General features: G+C 33.1%; 1 protein-coding gene across 3 annotated transcripts in view; it reads right to left on the reverse strand.

Moving 5' to 3' along the window:
• Positions 1-22,410, reverse strand: part of Lar (tyrosine-protein phosphatase Lar) — a 179,121-nt gene that overhangs the window by 142,738 nt on the left and 13,973 nt on the right. For all 3 annotated transcript variants that reach the window (XM_074243102.1, XM_074243099.1, XM_074243100.1), the window contains one exon: positions 711-838. In XM_074243102.1, the coding sequence (XP_074099203.1) occupies positions 711-774 (64 nt within the window). In that variant the 5' untranslated portion in view covers positions 775-838. The remainder of the gene's footprint in view (positions 1-710; positions 839-22,410) is intronic.

Consider the following 22,410-nt stretch of genomic DNA (forward strand, 5'->3'; position numbering starts at 1 on the left):
TTTACACTAAAAAAAAATTTAATTGAGGAGAAAAATTAAGGAACAGATAAATTTTTTTTTCTTACGGTAAAAACAATAGTTTTAACTCTGGATTAATTAAAAAAATAAAAATCTAATTATTTTATAGCTTTAAAAAATTTCAATAATTAATTTTAAATAAAAATCTTATTATTCTCCTTTAAAATAATTATTTAAATGGATATCGATTTTAGTAATTAATTTTTCATAAGAATTTAAAAGTAAATTTTCAAAATAAAATATTTTACAGATTTTCAAAATTTCTTTACCAATAATTTTCAGTGAATTTCTTAAATATTTAATTTAATTAATCCGAAACTTTTTTTTTATCAACTTTTTTCATTTAAATAATGAAATAATTTTTTAATCATGATCTCAACTAAGTTATCAAAACTTACTCAATTTTAAAAAGTAATTATAAAAAATAAAAAATGATATTTTTTAAAAATAAACTAAAATTAACCACTCGAGAAGCTTATTGCCAAAAGAAAAAAAAAATTGTCACGACGAGCAATATATAATAATAAAATGTCTAATCAAACACTCGAGCCGTGTCTTAATCATTTAATCAAACCCCCGAGTCCCCAGTCTGATCACAACACTCCCGGCTTGGTATCCTTCACAGCTCATCGTATCTTAGCTCAGTTTTTGTTCATTTTTTAACACAATGTGAAACATTTTTATTTACTCACCAACATGACTCTGCGCGAAAATCGTGTCGAAGGCCACCAATAAGATGAGCAAGAGAGGAGTCATATTGACCACCTTCACCGCTCAACAGCTTCACTGCACAATAAACCACCCTCTGGAACTTCAGCACCTAAACAATTAAAATTCACCTAAGTAAATACCTTGCTGAACTCATTGCGCCTCCAAAAGCTCCTCAATATTCAATTCAATTCAATTAATCAGTAGGAAAATATTTTATGTACAATTTGTCTATAAATTATTGTCCAAATAATTCCTCAGACACTTCACTATCCTCTAAAATTAATTACAATTCCTAGAACTAGATACTTTCACCAAAGATTTATTTACAGTTTATTTTATTTAAATATTAACAATAATTATTTATTTTTATTATCAATACACTTAATTAATTCAACGGAAAAAATTATTAACTATTCCATTGGCGTTAATCCAAATATCGTGAAAATAAAATATTATTTTCAGGCCGAACTCTTGGCCTGAGTTAGATCAGATAAAAATGAGCGCGAACAAAAACAAAGTAAAAGTCGTATCCGTCGGTTCCGAATGCTTTAACCTCGGTTATCTCCCAGTCATTATACCGTTATTCTTCTTCAGAAAGCAACCCTTATCCGTATCCGTCTCCTAACATTCAACACTCAACACTCAACACTATCCACGTCACCTCATTCGCATTCGCATTGATATTATCACGACAGAGCTTTCTTCCTGTGATTCCACGACCATCCCATATTTCCGTGAGCTTTTACGAATTTGTCGCACTGCTCGCGAATACTGATATGATCCAATCCTGATACGATCCCACACCGACAATATTTTTCACACTTTACACTTTATTCAAACACCACCTCCCCTTACATTTATCCTCTGCTCCCGGCTCTCTGTCCTTTTCTTATTCTGCTCGAACAGTGAAATATCGCACGAACGCCCATCCGTGACATTACATTATCTTCAGAAAAGTAATCCTCCAGCACTTTGGTCACCAAACAAATGTATATTTATTTTTCTGTAATATCGCTTGAATTTGCGTCAGCACAGGTCGGGAAAATAGCGAGCTTTTAATGAATTATCAGGCTGGATGGATTTCAATTGCAAGTCCACAAAATTTTCCATCGTATCTTCGGTTTTCAGTCGCACAGACGCATCCTTTTTTTTTCTGTATATATTTTACATGTTATATTGCGTCGAAAAGCTCCCTTAACTCGCGAGCTTCGAGAATGTATCGACAGGTTTACGAGGTCACGAGCTTTTCTCGGGAATACCGGGGTTTTATAATGGCCACTCACCAACTATTCTATTGGGGCTTTTCATGTCAATCTGCTGGGGCTCTTGCATCCTAAAATTCCACTCTTGAATTTTTCTGGCCAGCTCAACAGTAAATAGTTATTACAATCTGCCAATATTTCCACAAAATTATTGAATAAATAAAATATAAACAATTTATGGAAGATCAAATAAAAATGGCATTTTCTTCTGTCTTATTTATTTGCTGATAACTTTTTCAACAACTTCAACAGCACACACATCCCTAGAATTTTTTTCTCCCTCTTTGATGAGCGAAATTTTAAACAAAAAATAGTACGAGTAAATTTGCCGGGTCTCGTTCTCGTTTCTCCAAAAAATTACATTCACGAAAAACTCATAGCTTATTTGCAGGATTTAATTACACGAAAATGAACAGAGTGTTGTGTTGCTGATAAAAACTGAAGAATCTGTAATCTTCGGTACGCAAAGGACTGGGCCTGGTCCGCGGGACACAAAATACGACACACGATCTGTGTAAGAGGAGCACGATAAAGAGGGAGAAAGAGACAAGTAACCAGCGTTATCGCAAACTACTCCCGTACTTTTCTGAGCGCGCGCTGCGGCCTGACTGACTCACCCCCGTTCACCCCCTAAAATCCTCGTACCTTTCCCTCGACGGTCATGCGCATAATGCACAACCCCCACACATTTCTCGTTTGAATCAAAATCGTCTATTTTAATTAATTTTAATTTACTTTTTCGGGCGAGTAATTAACTCTCTCGATCACAATAATCTGATCGAGGGACTCATGCAATCATTAGGTTTTTAAATTCCGATTTAATTAATGGGTTGTTATATTAAATGTTATTGGTTTTTATTTCTTTAATTTAATTATATTTTTAGGTTTACTTGGAAAAATTAATTAAAAATTTTTTTTTTGTCAAACAAAATTTGATAAAAAATTTAATTTATTTTTTAATTAAAAAAATTTATTTTCAATTTGTAATAAAACTTTAAAGAACAGAATTTCGTAAAAAATTCCTTTGAATATTTTATTTGTTTTTAAATTTAAATTTTTAATTTACTTAAAATTCAATCTTTTAAAATATTATTAAAATAATTTAATTTTAATTTTAAAATTTACCCTCAGCAAATGTAAAATAAAGCTCAGTGACAAAACACAAGGTACTAAGAATGACTAATGACTAATGACGGATTAATTAAGAAGGGAGTGAGTTTTCATTCTCAGTCTCAACCGGGGATCAAGAACGGTGATCTTATAATAATTATAATTATAATTACGATAATTTAAATGAGTGATTAATCACTTAATTAAATTGAATGTGATATCGAGAGTTGAATTAAAATAAAATAAAATAATATAGAGAAGTATATCCTCGTACTTTAAACCCCATAAGAGGGATGCATAATTACACGGGGTAATTTAGGCGGTCAAAATAGGCGCATGCGTGCAAAGATGACAGGCTGCGAGGAAGGGCACCGGCCGGGGTAGTATAGCCAGTGGAGCAGTTGGTAGTTGGTGGTATCGCAGTTTCTAGTCTGATGTTTGTCCGTGTACAACGCGCAGGGATGACACTCCCCGATCTAGTCAGGAGTGAGCACGAGGTCGCGCGCATTTTCTTCCGACAAATTGCCCACGTTTATCTATATATAGTACATACTATTCATATATATGTCTCTATATAGGCATGGGTACATGTATATAAGGGTGCAAACATCAAGTTTATACAAAACTTGTACTACGCGTTTCTCAGCACTTTGTACACTGATAATACGAGAGTTTATACAGAAGGTAAGTTTTATGTACTTTTATAAATATATTTATATTTTATTTACGTATGTATATTTAGCTTTATGTATATTTATTTTGTATTTGAGTTTGGAGTTTTATTAAAAAAATTTTACGAGTTTCCTCGGGTATTATTAAAGTGTTTAGTGTATAAATATTCAAATTTACGGGAAACTATTTATTGAATTGATGATTGGTAAAAAAATAGAGGAATTTCAATTCAATCGCAACAAGTGATTTTTTTATGGATACAAAGGATCGTCAAAAGCGTAACAATGTCAGAGATTTTTGAATAATTATTTTTTAGTATTCGAGATTGGTAATTTTATAAAAAATGCGAAATTGAATTTTTATTGTTTCTCGAGTTTTGATCTTTTTTCATTGGTTCAATTTTAATAAAAAAAATTTTTTTGAAGGATTTTTTTTATAAAAATTCTGTAAAAAAGTAATTTAGAATTTCTAAATTAATCTTTACAAAAAAAAATTTTTTTATCAAGCTCGAATTTTTTTAAATAATTTAGAGAACTTTTTTTAATAAATTTATATTTATAAAAAAATTTTTTTTATAGAAAGTTTGATCAATATTTTGAGAGATATATTATTAAAGTGTTAAATAAATACTAAAATATTGAAGTAATTAAAAATGAAAGGATTTTCAAAGGCAACAAGTGATATTTGATGGATATTAATGATTAATATTAGCTTGGGCTTTGATGAAAGCTTTTAACCATTCACCGTCGGATTTTTGTTTCACCCCGTGTTATGTACCACGTAGTGAATACATAAATATTTTTGTTTATCGTCGAAAATTAAAAACTTTTGCGCTCAACAAAATATTTAACAAGGTTACTAGCTCCGATTATGATTCTCATTATTACTTAATAGCCGATTTTATTATTTTAATTAAAACAATAAGTTTGAGTAAGTGAGGCGCACTCGGAACCCTCTGCGTAATTTAGTCTGCGAAAGAGGGATTAAATAGATCGAAAATAGAGGCTTGTGTTTATAAAAAATTTATTTACTTTAAAAAAGGTCTAATTTTAGTTTGGATTTTAGTTTTAGTTAAAAAAGCAAACAATGCTTGATTGAGACTGTAACGTAACATTAAGGACTGAATAATGAATCAGATATTTTTTTTTATTTAACCTCGTGCTTGATCGTCATCGTTTTCTATTTTTTTTTATCGCGCTCTTTACTTCCTCCGTACTTTACTTCTGAATTCCGCACTGTGAAAATGACCTGGGATTTTCGTGCAACCAGAGGGTCTCATTAAAATCACGTCAGGTTAGATGTTGCTCTGTATATATACATATCTGTATAAAGATATATGTATATGCATATATATATATACACCGCTCCCAGCTTTCACGATAACGCAAACTTCACAAGGCACATATAATTAAATTTAATATTGTCAGTATAACTATATAACACTCACATCTGCATATACATTTTTTAAGTACGGCCATGTAATAATTTACTGACTCTCTTTATTCTTCTGTACTTTTAACCTGAACCATTATCCGATAATTATTATTTATTTTATTATTATTTTATAAGCAAGCTCTTTTATTTTTTATGTTTTTAATTTTAATCCTTTAATTCAATCGGACAATTTTAATTAAGGAATTACTGACCAGACAATAATTTTTTTTAAAAGAAAATTTTATTTACTAGAGATAAAATGATTAAAATTTTGAAAAAAAATTAATTAATTTTTGACAATAAAGAATTTAAAAATTGAGTTATGTTTTTTGTGAAAAATTTTGTTTTAGTCGTTTAGAAAGAGGAAAAAATATTTCCAAATTTTTTAATAAAAAATTATTAATGAAATTTTAAAATTAAAAATGTTAAAATTGATTAATAATTAAATTAAAAAAATATCTCAGTAATTGTGTAATATTTTAATAAAAAAAAAAAAAAAATTAAGTTTCTTTTAAACAAAAATCTTTTATTCTTATTTTGTATAATCGCCAGATTAACGGCGTAAAGTAAAAAGGGTCAGACTGTCGGGCAGTTGGTGTACAATCGTCGACTGCGGTACATTCAGACGATATGAATAAACATTTTCCGGATAAGCCGCCGGAAAATTACTCGTAGAAACAACAGCCCAGCAGGTCATCCCTCCTCACCCTTCTTATTTTCATACACCCTTTTTGCTACATATACTACATACTCATTTTACCTACTCCCGTAAAAAATTTCATTTCCTGTGAAACAACTCGTTTCACCCCCCACCCACCCGCCTTTAAAAAAAAAACAAACTCACTAAAATAAAGTAAAGTGGAGTAACATGAGCACACACATTTATCATCTGGAATAATGTTTAATTTAATGTAAAAAATTCTATCTGAATTTATTCTACAATATTTCAACCATATTTTTCTGATTAATTATTTTAACGCGCAGGAAAAATAAAAATAGAAAAAACAGAAATTGACTTAAAACAGAATTGAAATAGAGTTTACGGTAATCGATAAATTAACTGGATAGTTTTCGGCGGATATTTAGCAACGTACGCAGAAAGGACGTGAGGCACGTTACGTCTAGTCTCGGTTAAAAACTTAATCAATCGAACCGTTTGATTGATCGTGGACCCGGCACCAGTTAATGCGAGAATGTGAGCTCAACTCATGAGGCTGGATACAGCCCCCGGCTATTCAAACACCGGTGATTACTTTACACCCCTATTTAGCACACACCACTCGTTACACATTTAAACCTTTAACTTCGACTTTGTTACTTTTGTGCTTCAGTTTTTTTTTTTTTTTTTTTTTTCCCAAATACTAGCAAATAATGCTGGAAAAATTACCTGTTACATTTGAAATTATTTCTACACAGAAAAAAAATTTTTTTTTATTTAATTTGAGAATTTTGAAGAATTTTTTTCTCAATTCAACTCAATTTTTTTTTTTTTCAGTGTATTTTTAGCTCTAATTCTGTGTTTATTTATCGACCCGATTATGATTTGATCACCCTTTATGTATTGACCTGCCGTAGAAAGGGTAATAAGTCATAAGTAGTAAGTAGTAATGACTGGTAGTTATTTGATTTGATAAATATTATAGTTTGCTCTTTTGTTCTCGCGGTAGCGGTAGGCGTTCTATTTAATTGCGTAGGTAACGAGAGTTATACGTCCAGGTTCCCGATTAATATCCGACACGCGACCTTTTCAAACTTACTAACCCCTTTGTTTGTGTAATGTATGCATTGGCAAAGGGTGAATTAGACTGCTAAAAATATAATGAGAATTTAAATGGGAATTGGTGGCTTTGAATTATTAGTCTCGAGGTTTTAGATTAGAAAATTAACTTTATTGAAGAACAAAAAAATCTTCAATTAATTTTGATGTAGATTATGGAAAAAAGTATTTGAAAAGTGAGAAAAATTCACTAAATTTATAAATTTGTACTCTAAAAATTTACAATTTTTAATTGACATTTTTCATTTTTTAATTTGCTTTATCAAAAAAAAAAAATTTAACAAGGACATTAATTAAAAAAAAAAATTTTTTTCTAAAAATTTTCGCTCTGTGGAATAATTTATCTTGATCAATGAAAATCCTAGAATAATATTTTGCTGAAGTTGAGATAATTTGTAATTAAAAGTAAAAGAGACGAGTAATTGAGTGATTACTAGAGAAAACCCGGTGAATATCTAGCAAATATTAATTGAATTAATCAAATATCTACATTGAGTGCCTACAACAGTCACCATACTTAATTAGTGGTTTTCAAACTATAAACTACAAACTACCACCCAACTAGACCGGGTTTCTCTCTCGAGCTTGTTATGAGCATCAATTCAGCGGAATCGATTTATCGATCAAACGACTAAGTAATATAGTTTCTCGAGTGCAGACTCAGCCGGAAAAAGCCGATGCGAAATAACTTTCCGAAAATTCAAAACATACTTAGCGAACAAACAGTAAAATAAAACAGAGAAAAAAATAAAATAAAGCAGAGCAAAAATAAATCACTAACTTTTCTCAAGTAGGAGTACGGCGGGCAATTCAATTGTCAGCCCAGAAATAGACGCGAAGCAAAAAGGGTACGGGTCGCGAATAGTTTTAACAACTTCCCAAGGAAGTGCTCAGCAATGTCGCTATTGCTATAACAATAATATAAGTGCTCGGCTGGTTTCCGTGATACTGTAGCAGCCATGGCTTGGTCACGTCACCCGAATATTACGTGTGTATACAACAACAGTTTTATACGGGACACGTAAATATAGCCGGAATGATACAATGGAAGTACAAGTTAAAGTCAAAGAACTAACAGAAGAAAGAGAAACAAAAAAAAAAACTAAATTCTGTGACAGATGTACCGAGAAATGGAGCAGGTGCTAGAATTGATGGTGACACTCGTCATTCATTAATGAAATTCTCTCGAAAATTAGTAGATCATCTTGTTAGTTTCTTTCTTATGGCTTTCGGATTTCTCTCATCCATCTTATTTTTTATTTAATTTATTATGTTTGTTGTTTGTAAGAAAGTCTCATCTGTTTTAATTTATTTATCATGCTAAATTTATTGATGAAGATAAAGTATGACAAAATTTTGTAAATTTTGTAAATTCTGTTGTCTTTTAATTTTTATAAAAATTATCCATGAAAAAAATTTTTTATCTGGCCAAATTAAACCTAATATTGTCTTATATGCCCATAACAATTTTTTAATAAAGTTAGTTTTGAAAATTTCCGATAGGTGGCGCATGTTCGCTAATTTTTCTCGCTACTAGAAACTTAAATTCCAAAATATTATTTTTAAAATAAAAAATTATTTTTTTCATCGTTCTAAAAAGCTTATGTCATAGATTTTCAGTCTATTTAGCCATTTAATCAATTTTTATTTAATTTTGAATTTTAAATAACTTTAGAAAAAATTTACATTATTTTTGACTCATATATAGCCTCATATTATCATATGTGACCAGACCAGCCCATATATGGCCACTATGAAAATTTTCTCATGGGAAACTATAGCTATAACGAAACCCTTGTCTTCACGTGTATTTTATCCCGGCATTCATTTGGCGGGCAGTTGCCCCAAAGTTAAGCCCTTGATTTGGATTTCCGTTTAGTAACTCGCTCGGGCGAGCAACCGGCTCAATTAAACAAGCACTATGGAATGCACCACTACTGGGAATCATTATTCACCGGTTGAATTATTTCGACACTAAAAGTAAGCTCTGTTGCCGGTGAAAAACGGTCCACTTTTAATGAACTACCGCTTGATAAGAGCACAAAAAAAAGGTGAAGAATAAGGAGAGGGGAGAGGGTAAAAATCTTAAGAATTTAGCCAAGATTTTCTTAATTCTCGCTCGATTTTACTTTCCGGGTCCTTTATTTTCTTTTGACTCTGACTCGGGTATTTAACTTTGGAAATAGTTAAAAGTTTATAAAATATAATAGAAATAAAAAAATAGTTATTTTCGCTGGTTAGCCAGAGCAGGAATCCGTCGGGTATTTAATCTCCAGTGGATGAGAAATTAAAGGTTTTGTTTGCCTTTTGGTAATGATTTAGTGTGAATATTTCCGTTCCGGAGCTTAACTTTTAGTGAACGAAGGATTTGGATTTAAGATTTAAGATTTGCAAAAGTTTAAATATAAATAGCAAACAGAAATCTTAAAGTCCTTGAAGGTACATCGGTAGTAAAATTGGGTATGTTTTATTCCAGGGGATGAAATTTTCCGTGGCAAGTTCCATAATTGACGCTAAGCCCGAGAAAATCAAACGGGAAGTCGTCCTGGCGTTTCCCCATTATTTCTCGTTCCCCGTGGTCGACCACTTGTCGGAATATTGCGACAGTGCTTTCGTCTCCGGAGGATGAAAGTCGGGATCGGAAGCGCCAGCGCTGGCTTCTATAGAAGAGAAGAGAAGAGAAGAGAGAAAAGGACGTCTGTCTTGTGTTCGTTTTTTGGTGAAAACCTGAAGCTAGAACTGGGGCTGAAGAGAAAAACACGGAGCTCATTGTGCGGAGATTGTCAATCTGATTTGTCGACCACTTTCCAAGCACTACACTCTACTCTATTTTCTCTTTCTTCCTCTTTCCCCACCCGCTTAATTTATTTCGTACGTCAACTCACAAATTGCACTTACACGCTACCCAATCCGTGGATTAAATACGTGAGACGCTCTTGTCAGTTCTTTTATTTCTTTTTTCTGGATCGCATTTCACATGTACCGCTTAATTGCTTGAAAATCCTATTTATGCACAATTGCTAATTAAAAAAATGGAAGCTTTTGTTGGAAACAAGAAACATCAGTTTCTGGTTTCTTTTATTGGCTTAGTTTGAGTCATTAGCGAGCGCTAGAAATTCAATAGCCTCGTTCATCATATTCATGCTCATGTTCATGATTGTGATCGTAAATGCGATATTTGGAAGCATATAATTGGCGAAAGCTCCAAACTAAAGCCAAAGATAAAGACGAAAGACAGAAATCGGTCAATTGGTGAATTTGTCTGACGACGAGAGCTCAGCGCAGACGAGGATAATGACGAGGGACTCTCAATTAAATTCTCATGGAGTGCTTTCACAAAACTCCGGGCATTCAATGCTTAGAAAAGAGATTGTGGAAGGCAGAAGGCAGGAGGTGAAATGTGTAAGGGAGTCGGTGAAGTTAAGTGATGGTGGATAGAGATATGAGTGATGAGTGATGGTGTTGGTGCAGTTTGAATAAAAAATAACTAAATGAGAGTGAAAATGATAAATGTTTATAAATTTATGGGATGTGTGAGCGTGAGGGTGGGCATTGCGGGGTGAGAGGGAGGAAGGCCAGGAAAAATAGATAGTCTGGAGGACAAAGCACAACGAATAATTATTAGAGCGTGGATTTATAGCCATTGCCTTTCACTATTTACCGCGTTCGCTTTTACTTATCGTGTACACGTACCGTTTCGCCTTTTTTACCCGTTCATTCGTTTTGTTGGTTGTTTTGTCTTTGGTTGTTTCTTTACTTTTGTTCGGCGATACATTTTTTGCTTCTACTTCATTGTTTGTGTGTCTGTACGACTACCATTGAAACTTTATTTCGTTTTTCACAGTGACGGAGTTCGTCACAAAGAATCGGAGGATCGATTAGAGCGCCGCTTCAAATTTCGGCAACAAACTTTCATGCTCATGTAAAAAGTCATGTATGAATATTTTTATAGGTGGAAAAAGAGGGATTGTATCTATCGAGGCGTATTATCATTGTTCTATTACCTCGATAGTGTTGTTTTCATTTCATTTTAAATATTGGTCAGACGATTACCTACAAATATTTTGATAAATTATTAATTCAACATCGATAGCTCCCTTTTGTTCTTCGGAGTTACTCTTTTCAACTGCAGTATGATGTGGTGAAAATATTTATCAGGATTTTTTTTTTGTTTTCATACGGTGATTTAGTTACAGGGAACTAAAGAAAATAATTAAAAAAAAAAAGGATATTTTGATTCAAGGAAAATATTCTTTGGTCGATAATATTTTTATTCAATTAGATTATTCTCGTGAAGTTAAAGATTTCGATTCAAATATTCACTTTGAAAAATTCAAATTTGAGTCGTACAAAAATACTGTGTTGGCTAAGTGGTATCACTCTTTTTTAATAAATCGGTAAGATCAAGGTTCGAGTCTGGATTTGGGTATGGTTTTTTTTTTTTTTAATTTTTATAAAAATTATGTTATGAAGCCAACATTACTATTTCTTAATAAAACTTGATTAAAAATGAAATCATTATAAAAAAAAAAAAAAAGGAATTGTTCTAAATTAAAAAGACCAAAAATGTTCTTGGTTAAAATGACCCATTTTTTTCTTTAGAGAAATAAATCAAAAACTGATTAATTAATTTCGTGGATGTGAATAATTTTGCGCTTCGAAATCAAGCATCCTATTGATTTTCTAAAAATACCAATTCTCAATCAAGAATTCCGCTATTAATTGAACCAGGTCGCCCGAGTCGCTGTTAATAACCATAAAAATAAACTATTAATGTTCGCGACAGAAAACAAGGCAAAAAAAATGAAATCTGTTGAAACGTATCATGAAATGTATTCTTATATTCGCATAGAGTTATTGTAAAGTTAATATTAGGAAAAAATAATAACAACAACAACAGCAAAAAAGGAAGGCAAACTCTCATGTTGAATAACCATATTGGATGAATCGTATCACGTTGGTTTGTATAAAATAGACGACACGAAAGAGAGCAGGATGTCATTCTTGTTTCGACGTCAATGATACACAGCCGAGTGACTCGAGAACGTGAACACCACCCTGCTTCTCGTCCTTGTTTGTTCATATGCATATATATTTAAACATATGTGTACTTTTAAACTCTGGTGACACTTTCTATATAGCAGTGCAGGTATTTTCCCTTTTTCTCGCTCAACTAGTAAACATATTTGTGGTAAGACAACGGTGAAAAGGCCCCCTCACACCAGTTAGTTTTTATTCCTTCATTCCGGTCCATGAAAAACGGTCGCGAGTCACTCTACTCAGTGCTCTGAAAGGAACTTTAGCGTCACCCTCATATCTCTTTTTGCCCTCCGCTCTACTCAACTCGACGCTAGTTTTTCCTCCCCGGCCTTCAGCGCCCCCCGTTCCTGCCTATGCACAATGAATAATTTATAAAAAGTAGAGGATCTCCAGCTCCGGGAAGACAACGACGTACAACAGTAGTTAGGTTGTAGTCGTTGTTGCTGTATACTTTTTATACACCGGGATAGGAACGGCTTTCACCGAAATGACATGAGCTGGAGGAAATGGGTACGACGATGAATGCGAAATGCGTCGACATTTTCTTGCAACTTTTTATTTAAGCATCTAAATAAAAGGATTCAATGTCGCTTTCATTAAAGCGGACAAATGCGACCCCGGAATATCATGCTCTCTAATGTGCATTAATATAACTTTACTTTTTATAATATGACGCGAGCTACCCTCTAATGTACGCGATTAAGTACGCTCTCGAGATAATGGACTGAAAAAGGGTTTTCAGTTAATTTAGTCTTTTTCTGCCATGTCAAGGCGAGGCATATTTTTCTTTGATAACTTTCAGGGACGAAACTGTTTTGTTCGAGTTAAAGGTGAGCGAAAAAACACCCATGATTCTTGTATTACTCTGGAGAGAAAAATGTCAAGGATGCGTCAGATTTTTATGGAAGATTGTAAAGGGGAAAAAAAAAAAAAAAAAAAAAAAAAAAAAAAAGTTTACTCTGCGCGTTTTAAATGAATATTGCGATATTTTATATTAAATTCTTTAAATCTGATTTATTACCATCGGTAATGAGATATAAGCCACGAAGTAAGTTATAATGTTGCTCTAGCGCTATAGTTGAGACACGGCTGAGAAATAGTGCACGACATAGTGTTTAATAAAGGAGTTTTTCTCGGAAGATAACTTAAAAATTATAATGAAAATATTTAGACTGGGAAAAGTTTTGAATTTTAGTATAAAAAAAAAAAAAAATAGAGAAGAAAAAGGTCAATAATATCCCGGCTAAACAGAAGAGAAAAAATAGCCTGAACTTCGACAGAACCGAACCCGTGATGGCAATATTTCACGGAGGTATCAGAGTTCGAATTAACGGGGAATCTGTGAAAAACTTTTTTTCCGGATGTTTTTTCAACCTTTTTAGATGTTTTTTGCCGCTGCTTACTCTTTAGATACTTTTTTCGGGTGCCGGAATTTTTTGTTACGTTTATCTTTTGTACGATAAATTTTCTTTTATCTTACCGGATACAGCTTAGGTATTGATATCTCTATTTTATAAGTGAAGAAAGTAGTACTCGAGTATTATAGCGAGACTTTCTTATTTCTTTCAACCCATTTTATCCGTGTTGCTGACTCGTAAGAATTTGTGTGTGTCACGGCAGCCTGTTGCGCGAAGCCTAGCTCTATCTACGCTCATATATATGTAAGTGTATTTAGCGTGTGTTAGGCTTGCTTTTAGTTGAACCCGCGTACCGTTAATCCTCGTGAAACACCGACATGAGTTATTCGACTTTTATATCTAATTTTGTTTCTGTGATTTTATTTTTGAGACAGCAATTTTCATTTTTTTTTTCTTTAACTCCTTGAGAGGAAATCTGTACTGAGAAAGGCTCCTTAGAAGGGTCAAAAAAAGATTTTAATTTTAGAAATATATATTTAAAAATGTAACTCTCTAGTAGTGAGAATATTTAGCGACACTGCGCCACCTGTTGGAGGTCTTCAGTATTAAATTTGACAAAAATATTATAGATGATCATATATCACTATATCAGGCCTAAAATGGATGTACTAAGTCATTTAAAAACATATAAGCATTTGCACGATATATATATTAAATTCAAACTGATATTAAATATTAAAAGAAAAATAAAAAAGTCAACTTTGAGTGTATAATTTCCGAGCAAATATTAGCTAACATGTAATTGTGCGTGACGTTGAATACTTCATAAGTTAGAAGTAAACCTCTCAATTCATTCCAGAACTGTTAAATATAATATTTAATAGAAAGAAAAAATAATTCGTAGATAAATACTATAATTAACTAATAAAGTAACTTAAAATTTTCTTGATCTCTTTCACCCCGTAATGTCTTATGTCACGTAATGCCTCTTTGTTGAACAATAGTAATTTAGCGAGCTCGAAAGCGGAGGAAGATGGGCGTAGGAGTAATAGAAGGAACAGGAGCGTCTCGTCGCCTTGGGCCGTGGGGTTAAATTCCTAGCGGGATCGCGGCGCACCGAGGGAGTTCATAACGTCGTTGCGTGATTTAGAGTTTGCGGTTAATTAAATGCAAACCGAGTGAGACGTCCCGGCGCAAGATCTCTGAGCGTAAATAAACGTAATATCAAAATACACACGTCCTAAAATTCAATTCGCTAAAATTAACCGAATGCAAATGATACCGATCGCGATAAGACTCGAAGGAAAAATAATAAAGAGATGATCGATAAGGTGTCGAGCCGAGCAAATAATGACTGTAAGCCTTAACATAAAGTCTACGCCGTGACTTAAGATTCTGGTCGATAACCCTCGAAGGTGCGCCATCCATTTTTGATTGCCGACGATCAGCACTGGCTTAGCTCAAAATCCTCCCTCTCTCCTCCTCCTCCTCCTCCTTCTCCAGTTTTCTCCTTCTTATCGTTTTCTTAAATCCTACTTAGCTCTTTATATTTTTTACCCTCCCTTCTTTCGTTCCTTCCTTGACTTTCCTCGGGTGAGCTTATACTTACGTCTTTCTTAACTTGATTGTTTTCTTTTCCCGTTGGTTACTTTTTTACTCGTTCCTTTCTTCATATACCCTCGTAACGTGTCACGATACCATCGTAATTCTAATATACACCAGACGATATTAACGTCTTACTTATTTATTTATTTACCGATTTCCTTTTCTTTCTTTTTGCTTAATAAACACCCTCCAGACTACATACTACAATGTTTCACATGTTTTTTCACTCAACATTTTCGTCTCTCCACCCTGTTTAGCGAGCAACGTCGCTGGTACATTGTTACGTCAATCTATTTATTATTTCATAAACAAACTTGTACTTCTCGATATAAACTTGCTTGAATGCGTTATTATTTCAGTATTATGCCGGAAAAGGTATACGCGATAACGAGACAAATGTTTGACGTGTGACAGCACCAAGCTTTCGCTTTATTTTTAGATTTTTCTCCAAACTTTGCTAAGTCAATATTTGGGCTATAAATAATTTTTCTTAATTAAGAGCTCAAGTTTATTCATTGCTTCAATTAATCATAGCAAAATTGCTGAAAATATTTTTTCAAGATATTCTTATACAATTTTTCTGTATAATTTATATGACTAAATATAGCCATTAAGGCCTAATGGCGCATGGTCGCTAAATCGTCTCCTTAGAGGAGACTTTAGTTTTAAAATAAAGCTTATTCTTACGCCTAATATTTATTAAACATCTTTTTGAGCCGTGCAATTTCATCAATATCAAGTGTAACTCATTTTAAAAGTCGAGGCCTCTTTGAGAGGTAATTCAAATAACTAAAGCGATAAGTTAACCAAGCCAATGGCGCAGTAATTCATCAATAAATAGAAGTAACATGTCGGTGTTTATATTTATTTTTTCTAGCGTTAGTTGATAAGTGAAAGGTTGAACTAGAGTTTTCTTAGCTTGAGTGGGTAGGTGAAACGCACGGTCCTTATAAATAGTTAATGTTGGTGAGGTGTGATTTACAGGAACACACACCGGAGTTTAAAGTTATTTTTAATATAAAAGACTCAATAAATATACCCACCTTCCTCCCATGGGTCTTTTATTTATATTTTTCTCCGTTCTCTGGCGCGAACCCGGCCCCCAGTACAGTATATGCAGGTCTTTATAAAATACGGATGAGTATGAAACGTTGTGGTTTTGAAATTCGTCGTCAAAGCGTACACTTAACTTTCTTTTTAGGTGGGAACCGCGAGGGCAAGCTTTCGATGAAAGAAAAAATAGGAGGATCAAGATGTTAAATAAAAAAATTATTAAAAAAATATAGGACCCTACGAACTTTTTATCATTCACCGCTGACGTACAATCCCCTAACTTAAAACTCGAGTTTTTTTTATCCAGATTAAGCTATCATCAAGACCTTTTTCTCAGCTACTTTAACAGATTCATTAAAAAAATAAGATCCCTAATTTTTTAATCAACTTACCCAAATAAATTGTTGCATTAATATTTATGTGGTTACTTTTTGAGGCTACAGTTAATGAGATCCTGTTTTCAGAGCAAATTTGGCTTCTTCATATTTTTTTTTTTTTTTTTTTTTTTTTTTAAAGAAAATTTACAAACTTTTTCGTCATAAAAAAATTTATTTCCTCTCTAGACTGATTGTAAGCTTTTCTGCGTTAAATAATTAATTTCCAATCACTCGCTAATCGGTCATAAACTATTTGCTTATCGATATTCAATTCTGAAACGAACTCGGTACAACAAATCAATCGACTATTGTAATAATTAACTCTATTGTAGAAGCAAACATTAATCAAGTTACGAAAGTATTATAGCAAATTGAAACTGACGATTAATAAATGAATAAATAAGCAAATTATTTCTGATGCAACTAGACACTTTTTTCCATTTAATTATTTTTAATTATTAACCGGGATAAGAGAGACAGATAACGGAATTTTTTTCGCATTTACTAACAAGATTCTCGGGTGTAAGCCTCGCAGAAACTCATGATGGCAAACTCGGAAAGTGGCTCATAAGCATGGTAATTCCTCAAGTGTATGGACGATACCAAAGTTTGCCGTGCAGAAACTTTAAGGATACCCTTAAAGGTTTAAGGTGGTGCAGCCATAGCCAGCTAGAGACTAAAGACGGAAATGGAGAAGTGACCAGGGGCTTCTATTCGCCTGGTTGTCTTACGAGAATTCTAAAGCACTTACAAACAACCCTTAGCCTTTGCTGTATTAATAGTCTGCATTAATCGCGGTAAAAGATCTCCGTAAACAGACATCTCGCAATAAAAATAACTTACGAGTAATAATTAATAACACGGCGGACAAATAGCAGGTTTTTGATCATTTAAACCTTTAAAAAAAATTTTTAATATAATCACAAATAATTTTTTATGTGTCTTGGAAACTTCCAACAGATGGCGCATGATCGCAAAATTTTCTCGCTTCTAGAAAGTTAATTCTAAAGTATTTAATTCTAAAATAAAAATCATTTCTTTCACTCTAATAAAAAAGCTCATTTGTTATTGATCTTTAGGTTAATCATCTATTGAATCAATTTTTGGTTTATTGACGTTTAAATTTCGATAAAATTATGACAAATTGTTATTTTATTTTCATACATGGCCCGATCTGGCCATACATGAAAATTTTCACGGGACCACAAAAAAATAAAATAAATTTTTTCTACATCAGTACAGTTTTCACACCAAAAAAGGGATTTTTTGATTAATTTATGAGACTTAGAAGGGAAATAAATTTATCGAGTGCAGATTGAATTATTCGGGTGACATCAATAATACCAGAGCAGATCAGTGATAAATATCAGCGTGTAACCCGGCGATATATCGAAAAAAATCTTCCTCGCGGGCGATCCACGGATACTGTCAGTCGAGAGAAGGGAAGCGAGTGATGGAAACAAGGGGAAGATGAATAAAAAAATAAAAGGGTGGATAGCTAACTCGTTTGTCAGGACGGTGGCGTCCATTACGTTGAAAAATCGAGTGGCGAATCGACCATAAACAAACAGAATTATACGGCAGTATAGTACACCCGGCTTGCTTGATCCGCTCCGTGTCGTGTTCGGTGTATACCCATGCTAAATATATATACATATATACATCCATCTATATCTATCGCTATATATCTACGCGGATGTCGCGTATGTACAGTACAGATTTTAGTTTCCCTCTGCGAAACACGTACGCATCATCTGGTCTATCCATTTTGTTTTATTTTTATTTTCTCTCTTAATTTCGCTTGTATACAGCTCACGTGGCGAGCTCTAAACTAGTCCAGGAGCGAACACTACATACACACTCTATACCCAAACTCTCACTCAGCCCGAACGGTTTCCGCTCGGTCGCCGTCACTTTTTCGCCCTTTTTTCCGTCCCTCCAAGCCTGAGTCCGTTTCAGGGAAAAAATCCCTTGTTCCCGATGCAACCGATTCGATCTGATTTTCGGGTGTGTCTGTTCTGGCACTGTCAATTGCGACGGTCCATTAGGAGTTTGTCCGTCCACTTGCTCGTAAAATAAATTAATAAAATTTTCAAATTTAAAAATCAAATATTAATATTTTGTTTCACACTTCAGACGTCTAAGATTCACCTCACTGTTCTTTTATTGTGCTTATATTCTGATAATAAATTTAACGATGAAAAACCGGTTTTCAGTTTCTCGAGAAGTTTAATTTTGTTTAAGTAGATCGGGAGCCCGAGGTAGAGCCGGCACGGGATTCGAAGCACTAAATCACGGGATATTACGCTCTTTTTTTAGTCGCCCTGTCTAATGTCGGAGCAAGAAAATCTTTACTTTTAAAGTAGGCTACTTTTATGAAGAATGTGTTCTTTATTATATTATTTTTATTTCTGTTAAAAAAAAAAAAAAAAAAACCTGTGAGAGCCTTTAGCTTAACACGTCACACTTTTAACTTGAATGGAGAGGACGAAGCTAGAGTTTTTCTCGGGGCATTGTCGTAACAAGTTACCAAAGAAACGCAGTCACACCTTTTTTCTATCAAGGAAAGAAAACCCAAGTGTATAAGTGACTTTTCTGTAGAAGCTCCGAGAGCTTTGTGGCATTTGCGGTCTTTTCCAATGTTGTTAAGTATCGCCGACGTGCAGCAATAACACCCGACACCGCTTCTGAAAATAAAACAACAGCCCCAGCAGCAAAACGAAACCTAAAAGTTATAGAAAATAAAATAACTGTCCCAATGGCTGAAACTTTTTTTTTTTTTTTTTTTCAGCTCTGACAAATTGGGTTACTCCTTTCAGGGAAAAACAAATCTCTTTCAATTATTTCGAGTCATTTTGTTGGAATTTTTGTTAAAGTTACAGCGCGATACGAGTTAGTGATATGTGAGGGTACAATATAGCGCAATATCAGTTAGCGGATGATAAATTGCCGTGAATTTTTGAGACATTTTATTGCGGAGGATATTAAATTAAGCTTTGGAGTAAGTTAATGCGCGTTCCATATGCAAATTCCGCGTCTTTACTTCGACTGCGTTATATCCTCCCGACAATATACCCTCTTTGTATCCATTTTATGACACAGGTGTTATAAAGCTGCGGTGTCGGAGCCGCGGGAGGTTAACGCTAAGAAATCACAGTGCTCGGTTGAATTCATCTTCCACACTAGTCGGCTCCCTGCCTGGCTCCAGTTATTCCGCTTTTTTCTACCTTCTTTAACGTCCAAGGTAATGGTGGCTCTGCTAAAAGATTAACGGTGTTTGCAACAAAATATTACTTTTGATAGTGTATATTTTTGATGCAGTGGGTTATTAATATTGTGAATTTAATAAAAAACTGAGAGAACAGGGACAAAGTCCATGAAATATTACCAGATTTTAATGAAAAAATTTTTAATGTTTTACGAAAAAATTTTATTTTTTCGGGAAAGTTTTTTTTTTTTTTTTTTTTTTTTTTAAATATCCACGACACTCCTAAAAAGTAGAAAGCAAACTATGGTTATATAACCACCGATTAGAGAGAATAACTCGGTTTGCTTAACCAAGAGTTGTGAGTTCCTGAGCAGTTCTTAAACCTTTAATTGCAGTGTCCCAAGGCGTGTAACTCCTCACCAAGTACCCGGCTAACAAGAAAGGAGTTTTCGAAACACAAACACTCGAGGGAAGTAACCGGGACGACAGAAGCATTCTGTCACACTAAAATTCAAAAACCAAGTTTTCTTGACCCCCCCTCTCAACGACATAAAGCGCAGGAAACCCATTGAGTGAGTAGAATAGCTGGCCAAAACTCGAAATAAACAAACAAATATATAAACAGACAGACAATGAATAATCAAACAAGGCTGGTCAATATTTATCAGCATTTTGGTTTAGACAAAATTAATTCAATTAAAAATTAACCACTCGTTAATTATTTATTCAATTAAGGATGCATTGTATCCGATAAATAAACACCAACGCCGAGCTTCACTCAAATAAATTATCCGTTAATTATATATCGAGTTACTAATGCCAAAAAAGGCGTACAAAATTTTTTTTTCTATTTTTAATTTTATAGCAAAAATTTCCAAACGTTAAATTATTAAAAAATTATTTTTATGAGTTGTCTTTTTGGCTTTAGAAATTTTTATTTTGTAAATTGAAAGGGAATTTAAAAAAAAAATTATTTTTTTATTTTTCTAATAAATTTTAACATTGTTAGAGTGATTGGAGCAAAAAAAAAAAATATCTGTACCCTCTAGGTATTAATGCACGATATAAAGTATTAACAGGTATCGATCAAAAATGAGAAAATCAGGTCGCTCCCAAAAATTTAACATTTTCATTTCTATTTATATTTATATCGAGATGAAAACTGTCGAAATTGAAGAATGCAATATCCATTGAAGAGGACAGTAATTGTTTTTAGGATGATAACATATACAAGTATTGAGTGTATAAAGTAGATATTGCAGAATTCAAGAGCATATATACGAATAAGGTCGTTCTGGGACACTATAAAAGATGTAAGGGCGACTTTGGATAGCTATTCGAGGTATTGTGGATAAGAGCTTCATGACTTAGTTATGAAGCTGCTTCGAGGGCCGTCATCCCACCGCAAAATCAATAGTATCTTATAAAATTAATGAAAATAAGCAACCTTATCAAAATAAATTTTTCATATTTCGGATATTGATTTAAAAAAAAAAAAATCCTGAATATATTTCACATTATTAAAGTGTAAGAGCGGAGGATATTAATTTGCAACATCCTATGGGTCAGAATTGTAAATTTAAAAAATGTAATCTCCAGAAGATACATGAATAAGAGATGAGCTTCGAGTATGTTCATCGAGATATTATTAAATAATGGATGGGTGGACAGAATTTATCAATATAGTACAATATAATAGTAATGACTGGTGAATAATTAAGTCTTGTCGGATCTACGGAGGACTTGAGTGGCTGTAAAAGTACATCGGAGGTCGGGCAATTTATCAGCGAGGAGCTTTTGCCGGTCGTTTGATTAAAAATTAAAGTTAATCCAGAGAAGCAATAACCTGGTATTTCTATTGTCTCACGTATTATGTTTGCTCACCAGCGTGGATATTATGTACTGAAATATTATATATTATATATTGTATGAAACAGGGTAAAGGATGAATTTCCTTTGTTATCAAGCACTGCCAGGTATCCTGCTACCTGTACGGCATATTGCAAAAATAGTCTAAAATAGTTAATAAAGTCCGCAGCAGGGCGTTTAATAAAAACTCTGTTCATATTGTATCCTTAGTCTGGCTTTAAAAATGACGGAAAATTTAAAAAACTCTCGTTTTGATTTTATATTTTTCTTTTCAGTTTATTCTATTTATTTATTAATTTAATTGCTTAAATTTCAGTTATTAAGGACGAAAATAACCGGCTGACGTTGGGGTCACTAAAATATTTAAATAATTCAGTCTCGGAGGTCCGTAAATTCTTCAATAAAATGTCTAAGTAATTAACGTACGGCTGGCAATGTCAATTAGCGGCGGGATTTTGAGGATTTATTTATAAGGAGGATTATCACCATCAGTTGGTTATTTTATTATTATCTGATATCAATTATTTGAGCCAAAAGGGGCGATCAATCTTTTTTAATGATGAAATATTAGGAGGGTTCTTTCTACAGTCAAAAGTTTCGCGAGTAATATTGCCTCGGTCGATTGGAATTTATGAAATGTAATGGATATTTTCTGACAGTTGTTTTGTTTTCGCTAATATTGATGGGAAAAATTTTATTCAAACTTTTAATATGGTTAAAATTTACAATGAACCATCGAAAAGTCGATAAATTTACCGGAATTTAAAATTCAATTAAATTTTTACATAAAATATTTAAAAGCTTTGACTTTAAAGTCCATCAGGATTTTCAAGATCTCCTTAATGTGTTTTTCAAATGACTTTATTAGCCTAATCTGTAAATCGATCAAAATTTTATTTCAATTTCGAGGGAAATA

The sequence above is a fragment of the Cotesia typhae genome, unplaced genomic scaffold (genome assembly GCF_013202065.1).
Source record: "Cotesia typhae breed Kobodo isofemale line unplaced genomic scaffold, CoteBio_Ctyphae contig_4, whole genome shotgun sequence".
Classification (NCBI taxonomy): Eukaryota; Metazoa; Arthropoda; class Insecta; order Hymenoptera; family Braconidae; genus Cotesia; species Cotesia typhae.